Genomic DNA, 12,926 nt, shown 5'->3' with positions numbered 1-12,926 from the left:
CACACACACACACACACACACACACACACACACACACACACACACACACGTGATAACCTATGGGCGTTGCATGGCGCTTTTTTCTTTCTAGGAACTGATTGTCTTGAGAGCCATTAGGGACGTGAACGTGCCCAAGTTCCTACAGGATGACCTGAAGCTGTTTAACGGCATCGTTTCAGACCTATTCCCGAAGATCAAGTAAGTTTGCTTGCATGAATTAATTCCACATCGAAATCTGACCACAAACATCTTAATTTAATTTGTCTGTAATACTTCGAAATAATTTTAGCCACAAACGCGGGCGTATGCTGTTTTAATCCTGCGGTCATTTTGATTTGAAAATAATTTGATTTAGGCCTATTACATTGCGCGCCGGGATAAAAACACTAAAGACTCACTGCACGGCTAGACTAGACGCGCTTGAGCCCCCGGAATGTTAATATTCTATGAACAAACCCTTGACATCTCCCTATCAAGTCGTCTCCCTATGTGTATAGTTCAGAGCTTAAAAACCCATGTATTATTATCTCCTAATATGGCATGTAGCTTAATAGTGTTTAGTTGACTGGCTGACTAACGTAGTATCATGTTTTTTCGAGGAGTAATATGACATATATCAAGAGCACATAAACAGTTTGCGCAGTTGAAAATATCGATTTGCTAGTTTATAACATTAGACAGTTCAGCGGTTAGTTAGCTAACGGACGACAAGCATTTTTAGTTGCCCGTCTGTTAATCTTAGCCCTGTAAATATTAGCATTTATTACACTTCGAATTATTGCCAAAAAATGTTGAATGGAGTTGATTAATTTCTCAACATTTAATGTCAACAAATGTTGAACGATATTGCCAATACGTGTGTTGAAGCGTGTGTCATGGGCTCGCTATAGCATGCGCGATTGTTGTGTGTGTGTGTAAGGAAAGTCTTCTACTGCGAGTAGAAGCTTAACTTCGTAATGTCATGGCATGATAGATGTGAAGGCCGCGCTACCTGCTACACGTGTATGTCCTTGATCTTCCCATGGGTAGGAGACAAATGAAAAATTGACGCAGGTTACTATAAGCCCGTTGATATGTCGTGTGGGAGTCTTACTGTCTGTGTGACAAATCTGCTTTTCTTGCTCATGCACCACCGACCCGTTAATCGCTACGTGATGATAGAAAGCTTTGCTGGTTCGTGAAAACTTTGGCCGTATTCGCTTAAAAAATAACTAACTTCTAAAATCTCGTTTTCGCTTCTACTATTCTATCCGGTTTAGTCGGGGTCACCGCATAACAGCGACTGCCAACTCGTCACGCAAGTTCTGCAAGGTTTCAGAGCCGAAAAACAAGCATATATATATATTCTGACTGATTATTTGCTGTTTTATGTGCGCACATGAGCCACAATAAGCTGCAAACCGCCCACGTGTATAGATGATTGAAGTTCGTGGGGGGAATTCAGAGATGAACAGGTTTCACATGCCAGGATTTCATTAGGTGATTCCTTACATGGCATTCATCGTGGTAGCGATATGAAGTCGTGAGCTCGTTACTATTATGGCACCTGATTTGAGAATTGGTGTCAGAATGCCGAGTTTTGTATGTATATATAATTGAATATATACGTAAATAATTAAATAAATACGTAAATAAATGTATTTTATATATATATATATATATATATATATATATATATATATAATATTTATAACTAGCTAACTAACTAACTAAATAAATAAATAAATAAAATATATATAAACACATGCACGCACGCACGCACATACAGACACACACGCACACACACGCACGCACCCACGCACGCACGCACACACACATATATATGATTATATATGATTATATATGATTATATATGATCATATATGATTATATATGATATATATATAAATCATATAGGCTGCGAAATAAACCACATTGTAATTGGCGCAGAATTTCACGTGCCATGAATTAAAAACCGGTACTGCCGACTGAAAATCGCGCGCTGCTGATTGCGAGCAGGGCTGTCACTTACCGGAAACGCTTTCTTTGCTACTAATATGGCTCTCACGATACGCGACAAAAGGTTTCAACCAGTGGATGAGAACAGTATCTCAGATTCTCAATAAAAAGTAAAGGAAATGATGCACTCTAACCCTCTACCAAATTTCCGAATTTCCTGCGCAACCAAAAAATTATGTCTGCCTTGTTGATGATCGAATGCAGATGCTATAGTTTGTCTGAATACCGTAGATTTCAGTCTGCTTCTCTGCATTGTGATTATGTATTGGTAATGTAAATAAGCTAATGTAAATAATGACGAAGCTAATTCAATGTTTAACGTAACATTTGTGTTCTAATGTATTTAGCTGCGTATAATAACTCATAGGTAGACTAAGCTTAGTAAATAGTGAATTGTAAAGTAGTAATGGTAGTGGTAGTAGTATTGGCAGCAGCAGCAGCAGAAGAAGCAACGATAACAGCAGCAGTGGTGGCGTCGGCGGTGAAACCAGCAGTAGCAGCAGTAGTATATATGGTAGCATTATCCCCAAGTCAAACACTAGCTAAGCCGTACAGTTGTCGCGCTGCCACCTATTATTAATTGGTTATTACTATTGTAATTATATTGTGTAATTTATCATCACATGTACAATTTGTATTCTGTTGCTGTAGAGAAGAAGATATCGATTATGGCGACCTGATGTCATCTATCCGCAGCAGCTGCGTCGAGCTTGGTCTCAAGGACGTGGATGGTAAAGCTATATTGTATTATAATATTATAAAAAAAACAGTAAGTAGGGTCTTTGCAGGTAACAAATCCTCACGCGGTTACCTGTGGCACCTAATGCACGAAGAGCGAGCGAGGGAGGTAGGAGTGAGAGGGAGGGAGAGGGGATGGGGGCGTATTAGAGTGAAAGGAGGAGAGAGAGAGAGAGAGGCGCACGTATGAGTGTGTGCGTGCGTGCGTGCGTGCGTGCGTGCGTGCGTGCGTGTGTCTTTGCGTGTGACAGCGAGCGAGCAAGCGAACCAGAGAGAGAGAGAGAGAGAGAGAGAGAAGAGAGAGAGAGAGAGAGACGGGGGGGGCGAGGGATATCTCTTATGTTCTCAACTCTTACACTGATGGTTTTTTGGTGTGAACAGCGGCTTTGTAGCTGAGCTGCAATGCGATCACGCCTCGTGCATGCATGCGCTCTCGCTCACAAGTAGATCGTCATGTTACAATACATGCGTGCCAGTGCACTTTATCTTCATCCACTCCTACCCACTTGCATCGTGCTTCTCGACAACATGCGAAGTTTCTCCACCTCATTTAATTTCTGTAAAAATTTCATTGGCACGAACTCGGTGTAGCGTTTCGGTATCGAGGATAATCTGTATGTTATCTTTATTAAAGGTCTTACCTAGACCTACCTAAGTAACGTTTTATGGCAAAAATTATCCGTTGGAGTATAGGCCGGTGTCAACCCCACACTAACTATATACTGCATAGATATCCTATAATACATTGATATACTAATATATAACCAACTATGCAAGTTGGTTTTAAACTATTAATTACCTGCGTAATTAACGTACGCAGCATAATGATTATAATCGTGTATATCACTGTCAGGGCGTGTATAATGTGTTTTTTATTTACTTTTTTTTGAATCTAGAATTTGGCATTAATGAAATTTACTGTGGTGCAGAAACCTAAGTCTACGTGCGTATATACGTACGTGAAAGACAGACCATTCTGCTCCTCTGATGTGCTTCCCTTACGCTAGTCTGTTCGCCCGCAATTTCCCCCCCCCCATCGTCTAGCTGTTATCCCCCACCAAGACTGCTAGCTCCGTACGCCTAGCTGTGCAACCCCGTCTGAGAATCACTGCATTGTACTATATAATATAGTCGGGCATCTTTTTTGCAGGTTTTGTGACAAAGTGCATTCAGCTGTACGAGACGACGGTCGTGCGTCACGGATTGATGCTGGTCGGACCGACCGGATCCGGGAAGACACGGGTGAGTGGCATGTAGTAGTAATAGTAGTAGTAGTATTAATAATAGCAGGAGTGTAGATCTATATGTGCTCTATATTATACGCTCCTGATAAAAGTAGTAGTAGTGCTACGAGAGTGCACCCAGCAGCAGCAGCAGCAGCAGCAGCAGTAGGCCCCTATAGGCGTATATGTGCGGAGTGAGGGCGTGGGAGGTACGCGCGCGTGCGTGATTCGTAGCCGGTGTCGTGCTTCCTCGTGCCATAGCGCGTTGTAGGCAATTCACTCCACGTTTTGGGTGTAAATGAATGTATATAGGAAGGCGTAATATATCAATGGCTCAGAGTCGGAGGTTAATAGTACGTGTGGTAGATTGAGAGAAAGTGACATATAGAGAGACGAAAATATCGCTGAAGATGGGCGAATTGTCACCCAATTTTGAATCATGAACAGAAATCACGCATATGTACCGTAGATAACAACTATAGGCAAATTTGTCTAATTATCTACTCGTGGAGCACGTACCGCGTGAATATAGTCGTGGACGATAGTTACACTACACTATGTATAGTCTATGAATGGGTGAGTGCATTTACGTGATCGTGCGCTGAAGGTGTATAAGTGCTTTTAACGCTCGTGCTTTTGGTAATCACGCTTTTAAAACCATTGAAAAGATGCGTGTAAACAATAATTTTCCCGGGTACATTTCAGTCACTATAGGGTACGCTGTTTGATTGGTTAACATTAATTTCAGTAAAAACCTTGTAAATGCACTTGGGTTTTTGTCGCAGTTGTCTTTTCCCATGGTAGTGTTACATTGCATGCACCGCAGTTTCGTAGTTTTTTGAGATTTCATCCATACGAATTGAATAAAGCCTAGCGCACACACCCGAGCAAAACGGGAAATTTTGTTTTCCAGCGTTTCGCGTTCTGCTCGGCGAGCAAGCGCACACACGCCACCCGACACAGCACACAGCTGAACAAAACATACAGAAACACTGCGTACAGCGCCGCTGTCACATGACATCAAAAATAGCCATCCAATGGACATCCAATTTTGTGTGTCATGTGATATTTTCAAGGATATTGATTGGAGACCGTTTGTGGCGCTTCGCTGTGTAGCAGAACGATTGACGCACACACCCGAGTAAAACGTGCGCTCAGGCGAAAATACTTAAACGTTACGCTTACGAAAATACATACGTTATGCTTAAAGCCTAGCGCGCACACCCGAGCAAAACACCCTGAACGTGGAGCAAAACGTGTTTCGCTCGATGTTCGTGGATGTGTGCGGATTCCCAAAACAAAAAACATTGCTCAGCTGAGCGTGTTTCGCTGAACAAGCAATGTTTGATTCGCGGAACGTGTTTTCGCCTGAGCGTACGTTTTGCTCGGGTGTGTGTGTGCGCGCGTCAATCGTTCTGCTACACAGCGAAACGCCACAGACGGTCTCCAATCAATATCCTTAAAAATATTACATGACACACAAAATTGGATGTCCATTGGATATCTATTTTTGATGTCATGTGACAGCGGCGCTGTACGCAGGGTTTCTGTATGTTTTGCTCAGCTGTGTGCTGTGTCGGGTGGCTTGTGTGCGCTTGCTCGCCGAGCAGAACGCGAAACGCTGGAAAACAAAATTTTCCGTTTTGCTCGGGTGTGTACGCTAGGCTTAAAACAACAGTCGCGAACGGCCCGTGTTGCGGCTGTATGGAAATGTTTTTATGAAGTACTAGTACTTGAAGAATATAAATATATCTATGATATATCCTAGTTTTACTATTAAGTTATTTTGACATTTAAATGTAAGTCGGGACATCTTTAAATTACAACCACAAGACCATTTTTAGTTACCTGCAATGCTGCTATTGACTGCTAAACTAGCCCTGTTTTACAACATACTTGTGTCCAATTGTCTACACTGTCAAACTAACTTTTGCGTTATATCGTGAACCAAATCCTTTTGCGTGGTTGGAATTTAAGTGCGTATTCCTAATATGTTGTATAAAATGTTTTCCTACGACTGTTTCGTGGTTCAGTTGTGTTCTTTACGTGGTCATTATGAGCCCAATCAAGATAAGAGTAACATAATATCAGGAGTGAATAGAAACATTTGTTATTATTCACTGCTGATTATATGTGAATATTAATCCAACTACGTGTAACTGAATCTTAAACATGTTGGTGTTGTATAGTCTGTATCCTTAGTTACGGCGAATGGGTGTATGAATGTTTACTGCGTGAACGTGTGTGTGCGCGCGCGCGTGTGTGTGCGTGTGTTTCACTGCGCGTATGTGTGCGTGATGTGTACGTACGTGCACGAGTGTGTATGCCGTGTGTGTGTGTGCGCGCGCGCGCGTGCGTGCGTGCGTGTACGTACGCGTGTGTGCGTGTGTGCGCGCGCATGCTGGCATCTTCAGGAAAATTTCAGCGAAGGTTGATTTGGTTTTAGCAATCACTCGCTGTAAGCACACTTATTAGATGTTGTCGGGTATTTGCCTTCTACTGCGTCCCACATGTCGCAGATGTCTGCAACGCGCTTATTTGCTCGTGCGTGTGTGTAAATCCAGCCAATTTGTCCGTCGCTATCTACCGGAATAGATTTAGGAAAATATAATATCAATCTTTCATATCAATATGATTGAAATATACCAAAACGCGTGAAAAAATGTTGTTCAAAACTGAAATAACAACTGAATAGTTTCATGAATAAACGGGCGCGCGAAATATACGTGGTAAAACGTTAATTATAAATGAAAATACGTGTAGGACGTTGTAAGATGTTCATTAGAAGGAACATACGTGTAGATCATGATAAGATGTTCGTTACAACGAAGATACGTGCAGGTCATTGTGAAATGTTCAGATCTTCATAAAGAACTCACGCGTAGGTTGTGGTAATGTGTATAATTAAAGAACACACGTGCACATTGTAATACGGTGTTCACGGAAGAGATTACATGCTGAGATTAAGTGATTAGCGATTAGAGATTAGATCAGAGATTTAATTTTTTTTAGATACCCAGCTTGCGTTGTTCATAATATAGCATGTTAGTATGGGCAGGGCTTAACTCGGTCTAGCGGAATTTTCAACTAATCTGATATTCTGGCGAGTTGATAAAGCAACCCTTAAATACTTCAGTCTCGCCTAGCTTCATTGATCGGGCGAGGTTACGGCTTTAAACCGCCCAGTTATCGACCGCCACTTCACGTAATTACCGCGTGTCCAAAATTTGCAGCTGCTGCGAGCAGCTGCATGGAAAAAATGCCAACGCGGCAAAACGCTTGCCGTCAACCCACCATATCTCGCTTCGCGATCACTAGGGCCTAAATACGCAGTGTATATCGACGAATCCAACTGCTGCGCAGAGGTCTGAAGAGGCTAATTTGGCCATCGCTGGCAAAAAAAACACATGCGCGCGCGCTCCATTATCGTGCAGCGTCTGCGCTACTTGCATTAGCAACGTAATGGGACCAGTAGTAAATTATTTACACATCGTTATAGAAGCAGCAGTCATCACGCGCATACAGGCGCTTCCAGAATTCCCCGAGTCGCGCTTTATGCAAGTCGCTGTTCATATCAGCACCTGTTTAGGACAATAACATGAAATCAATCTGCGATTAATAGCTACCAGCAGCTACACCTTACTTGTAGTGCCATAGATATTTTTATATGCGACGAATGTGCCTCAAGTCGCCGTCACATGTAGGTTATCTCCTCGGTGTAGTAGTTCAGGAAACTCTCTGGCAAAGCAGTGCAGTAGGCGATCCAGAACATCCTTAAGCGACAGTAGGCCGATTACTCGAAATTCCATCTCTATTTAACCCTAACCATAATAATAAAACTTATACGGTACGCCAGGGATTCGATATATTTAAAAGCGCAATGTGTAGCGGATTGACAAAGAAATTGTGCTGGTAAAAAAATTACAGTATGAATATCAGGAGTAGATAATAGGGATATAACCCTATTATCTACTCCTGATGAATATAGTAAGGTTCCACATACACTGCACGGTGTTACACCTACAGACTATACTTATCTTAAACTCTTTTTCTTGTGAGGGGGCATAGGCCACATGCCGAATTCCCCTTCCGGGGCAGACGTACGTTGCACCGTTTTCATTTCCTTCGAGGATGCTCTTATTCCTGTTGGAACGACATCTATAGATCTACCCAAGTTGCGTCTGGGTCTTCCTTGGTTCCTTCTCCCCTTGCATGCAATTTCCAAGTTATGCCAAGTTCCACGTTCCAAATTAGTGAGCGTTTACCGAATAGTGTGACTGATCCAACCAAGTATCCTGGTTTCTTAGTTGGAAGAGGGGCTTAAATCTGCTGGTGCTATGATTTCTCACAGTGCCGGTGTTACTACTCTACTTCCGGAATTGACCGGAATACGACGTGTTTTATGATGCGACGTGAAGTAGTTTCACATGTTTTTGTCGTTGCGGTTTCACGACTCGGCTGGCGTATAACGGCGTAAACTGCGCATTTGATAAGGGGCGTGCTATACTATAGCGACGAATTGTTTCCTGATCGGCGACACAAATTACCGACGGGAAGTATGGTTTCGCTGTGCACCTAGAAGCCAGGCGTTGTCGCGTAATGATGCAGACAGGCAGAATCGGGCTCAGCCTGGCGGGTTTGGGAGTCGAGTTCCACCTTGGTCGATTCTGTTACTCTATTCGGGAAGGCGCGCCGGGGCAGCGCTAGGGTGTGGGTAGTTCCCCTGTGTACCCCTGTAAAGGGAACCTTGCTGAGCGATGGCTGTTACCGAACACGACTGAGTGCTCTCATGCAGTGATGCAGCTAAACTGCCGACATGCGCTAGTACGCATGATTTGCTCACTGACGTATACTATCAGGGCTTCCCGTGCGGCTGGGAAACGTCGTTGGGGTTGACTGAACAAAATTTGATGATAAAATTTTTTCATCAAATTTAATAAACAGACTGCACCTGATTTGAATTTGCCCGCTGAAAAACAAGAGTGACTGTCGTAGCGATCGTGCACATTAATTAAAGGTTATAACCCTTCGGAATAGTCGTCCTATAGTGACTGACTATAGTGACTATATATTAGTGACTGACTAGTCGTCATGCGCATAAGTGTAGGCCTATATAGGTAAACTGTTTATATCGGCATAGTTTGCAAGGCCCAGCAACTGCGTTAGTTGGATTGCTATTGTAGGTCTATCAACTGTCAACGTCAGAGACGAATCAATATATCAAATATTCAGTACGCGCCGTGATCTCGCTGTAAATATTGCAAGCACGTATATTTGTCTTCATGTCTATTCGCGTTTCTAATCAAGCTGTCAAAATGAAAGCGTATACCTGTAATTTCCCGTTGATTCAATGCCGGTACTATCGTCGGGACTGCGTTTCCTGTCGCCTGTCATATGTCAGCGATCTTCAAAAATGTCCTGTTCGGCACAAATATTCAGAGAGACATGATACAAGATTGTGTGGCACGTACAGCTTTGCTGTTGATCCTAAGCGCTGCGCGCGGATGAGACGAGCAGTTCCGCGGGATATGCGCACGCGACCGCGGGGATGTTCAAGTATGTGGCGCTGTCCGCAGTGGAGACGTGCGCCAAATTCGAGGCCCGGCGCACGTCTCCACAGCGGTCAGCGGATGGTATGTAGTTTTAGAAGATGACAATGAATTTATATATCGGACCGGATATTCTAGGAATGGAAGAATTATAAAACAGTAACAAAATCGCTCAGTCATGCCCTCAGATTAGCTGAATCAAAAAGATTAGAATTTAATATGAGATCATAAACAAATACATGTTATAAAATTCACCAAAAAGAAAGGATAAGGAGGAGATATTAATAGGCAACCGTAATCAAAAAATGCAACCAAATATTCATGACCTAGGGTTGATTTGAAATTAATGAGTATAGCGAGGTTATAACGATATGATAAGAGTCCGAACCTGAAAATGTAGGTTCATGATAGGGAAATATTATCCATGCGCGCAAAGAGCAAAATTATGATGAATCATACATATAGAAGCAAGAGTGAAATTATACGAATGCACAGCAATAATATTACCTTCCTTCCTTAGCTTCCTTAATAATGTTACCTTCCTCTAAAATAACAGTGAAACATGATGACTACTTAACTAAGCGAAGAGTAAAAAGTTGTGGAGGATATTCCAAAATGCAGTGCCTGCGCCAAAATAATAATCACGCAGAAAGCCTACGAACGCATTGAAAGACGATGAAAACTTCAGTAAGAGAATAACCATTAGTTTCGTATACGTCAAAGCGTGGTAAATACATATAAAAAGATTTTTATTGAACAATTCCATATCTTACGTATAAAACCATCCAAGAGTGGCGCTGCGGCATGGTAACATGTAAGCTCCGAACATTGTGTGCATGTGTTTTATCTAGAATGTTCAATGAATGAGCGCACTCTTCACTTCCGACGCGACGTGAAAATGCAGAAATTTCCGGTTTGATGCGGAAATTATCGGCCAAAGCATTTCCTATTTACGAAAAGCAACAGTCTCGCACAAACACCTTAACACGCAAGTAGACGGGTCACGTCGTTGACGCGCCCCATTCAGTGTCCATCAACGAAGAAGGTGGGGCTTGTTCCGATTACGCGACGATCGAAAATGCAAGCAGAAAGACGTAGCGCAGGAGCCTAAACAGCGTTTATTTTCGTTTATTGTGCCAAACTCTATGTAGGAAACCTTTTGCCTAGCAGAATGGCCTAAGTTCGTGAGATCGGCGATGTTCGGTTGCTGCTATGGGTCCTGCCTTAAAATATAGATGCAACCGGGGCGCGCGTACGGCATGTGATTAGAAACACAAAGTGTCAATCTCGGCGCGCCTCGGCATCATTGGCCGCATCACATCAAGCGCCGATATGAAACGCATCTAATGCCACACATCTTTAACATTGCCTGATCTTCGTCGCGTGCGTCTAAGCAAATGCCACGACACGATTTACGTGGTCGTTCGAAATACAATGCCGAGGTGAGTTTATCAGCGTGGCGTAGTGGTAGGCCTGTACATGTGGACAGAATAGCGCACATTGTCTGAAGGTTAAGTCTATGGTTATAGCAGAGGCGGACACTTTCAATCCTTGTTGAAGTGTGACGCTGTCTCTTTGCGGGACATCAACCCAACGCCATTACCAGCTTTCATATACGATGATTCTTTTGTCAGAGGTGTTAGGTATTATGATGCGATGACGCACGCGAACACGTTGCACAAAGATGATTGTGGGGGGTATTTAGGCGACGTGTAAGGATTATGCGGCCGAGCAGAGATTGGATTACTTGCGTTAGATAGTGTCTTATTTCGTATCAAATAGGCCTTTTCGTTTGGTTAATCACAAGTTGACGTAGGCTGAAAGATTAAGAGGTGGCGTGATTATTAACTCCACACATGGCCGCAGTCGTCTCAGCGTTGAAACACTTAATCACGGAAATAAAACGTTTTCTTCAGATGAAAGTGCATGCAACATAAAGGACAGGCGAATAGAGTTTGTTTAACTTATAATTGTTGTATTTTTGATAATATATGTTTTTTTAACACGTTTGAGCAGGCAGGCTTGAGCACAAGCATGCACAGAAACTAGTTATTAGATTAGACTCGTTAGTGGTACAGTTTCTATCTATTGTTTATCAATGAGCGCGATTAAACAGTCATATATGGTCTTGTTGGATGTCCCACATAAGCTCGTCGAATGTCAGGTAACTATTCTTTTACACTTTTATATATAAAGCAATTTTTCATAACATTTACGGGGCGACTATACTTTATTACTCCGACTGCGGCGGTTAGATTTCTGGTAAGAAGTTAATTGTAGGCAGCATTTAAAAAGTATTCTTCTTGAACAGGCTTAATGCGTGTTTTTTTAGAAAGATCCATACTTCTTAGTAGCGCAATTAGGTTTGTATTAGGCTAGTATATATAGCTGTGTCTAGTATCGGATAGCATTGTTATAGATTTCATACAGGTAGCCTGATGCAGGTTAACTATATACTGTATTTGATCACTCGATGTTTGGTGCTCAGTGATATTGTCATTCAAAACCAAGTTTATATATAATTAGATATGGCAGATGTTTTGACCTGAGAACCTCCCATTAAGCCATGAGTGGCCCTTACTAGACATATTTGGGCAACATACTTTCGCTGACCAAGACTAGCTGTATTAAGGTACTCCTACACACAACAAGACGTGCACGTATATTTACCAACTATATACATTAATAGAATCAACAACAACTGCGCGAGAGTATAATACCCTATAAGCTATGGCTATCACAGTTCACGTGCGAAGATCGTTGAGGAAATGTTAGGCCTGTAATGTTGTACTGAAAATACAAAGACCAGTCTATTTACCAAGTACATGAAACAATTTTTACACCGTTAAACCAGCTACTGACTATAAAATATCTGTCTCGCGTAACTACTGCAACTTATTTTCAAAATCGACAGTAAAGACCAAATATAAATGACAAAACGAACTAACAAGTGAATGTTATACATTTTAAAGCGAAATTCATAAACACGTAGCATGCCCATACTTCGTAAAAGAAAATCGAAATCGGAAAACGCAGTTTGGCGCCGCTAGTTTGCGAATGGCGGCTAGCTGTTGCTAGTACGACAGCTGCCTATAAGCAAAGGGTTGCAAAGCAAACGTATAGTTCGAAGCAATTTGGCATGGCCTGTCATTATACAGTGTGTAGACAAGTAGAGACACAACCTGCAAAGTAGTTCAATTATCCAGCGTTCATGCTTTTACGGTCACAATGCTAATGTAGCCCTAGTACTATAGCACCTTCGCTTCGCGCGCTGCGCGCGGCGGAACAAAGGATATAGTACTTAGAGCTAATGTAATCAACGCGATATAAAGCAGGAGGAAGCGTACAACGGTTGAAATGCTGAACCACTGTTGCAAGTATATTATCGAATTAAGAAACGTATTGCCCGTTTTATTGT

The 12,926-nt window shown here is 42.3% G+C and overlaps 1 protein-coding gene across 1 annotated transcript in view; it reads left to right on the top strand.

Moving 5' to 3' along the window:
- Nucleotides 1-3,993, top strand: part of LOC106808130 (dynein heavy chain 1, axonemal-like) — a 79,184-nt gene extending 75,191 nt beyond the window's left edge. The window contains exons 32-34 of the mRNA XM_014810710.1: nt 92-198; nt 2,650-2,729; nt 3,887-3,993. Coding sequence (XP_014666196.1) covers nt 92-198; nt 2,650-2,729; nt 3,887-3,993 — 294 coding nt within the window. The remainder of the gene's footprint in view (nt 1-91; nt 199-2,649; nt 2,730-3,886) is intronic.
- Nucleotides 3,994-12,926: the final 8,933 nt, after the last annotated feature.

This window comes from Priapulus caudatus, unplaced genomic scaffold, assembly GCF_000485595.1.
Source record: "Priapulus caudatus unplaced genomic scaffold, Priapulus_caudatus-5.0.1 Scaffold255, whole genome shotgun sequence".
NCBI classification, from domain to species: domain Eukaryota; kingdom Metazoa; phylum Priapulida; class Priapulimorpha; order Priapulimorphida; family Priapulidae; genus Priapulus; species Priapulus caudatus.
This window is presented reverse-complemented; position numbering and strand designations above follow the sequence as displayed.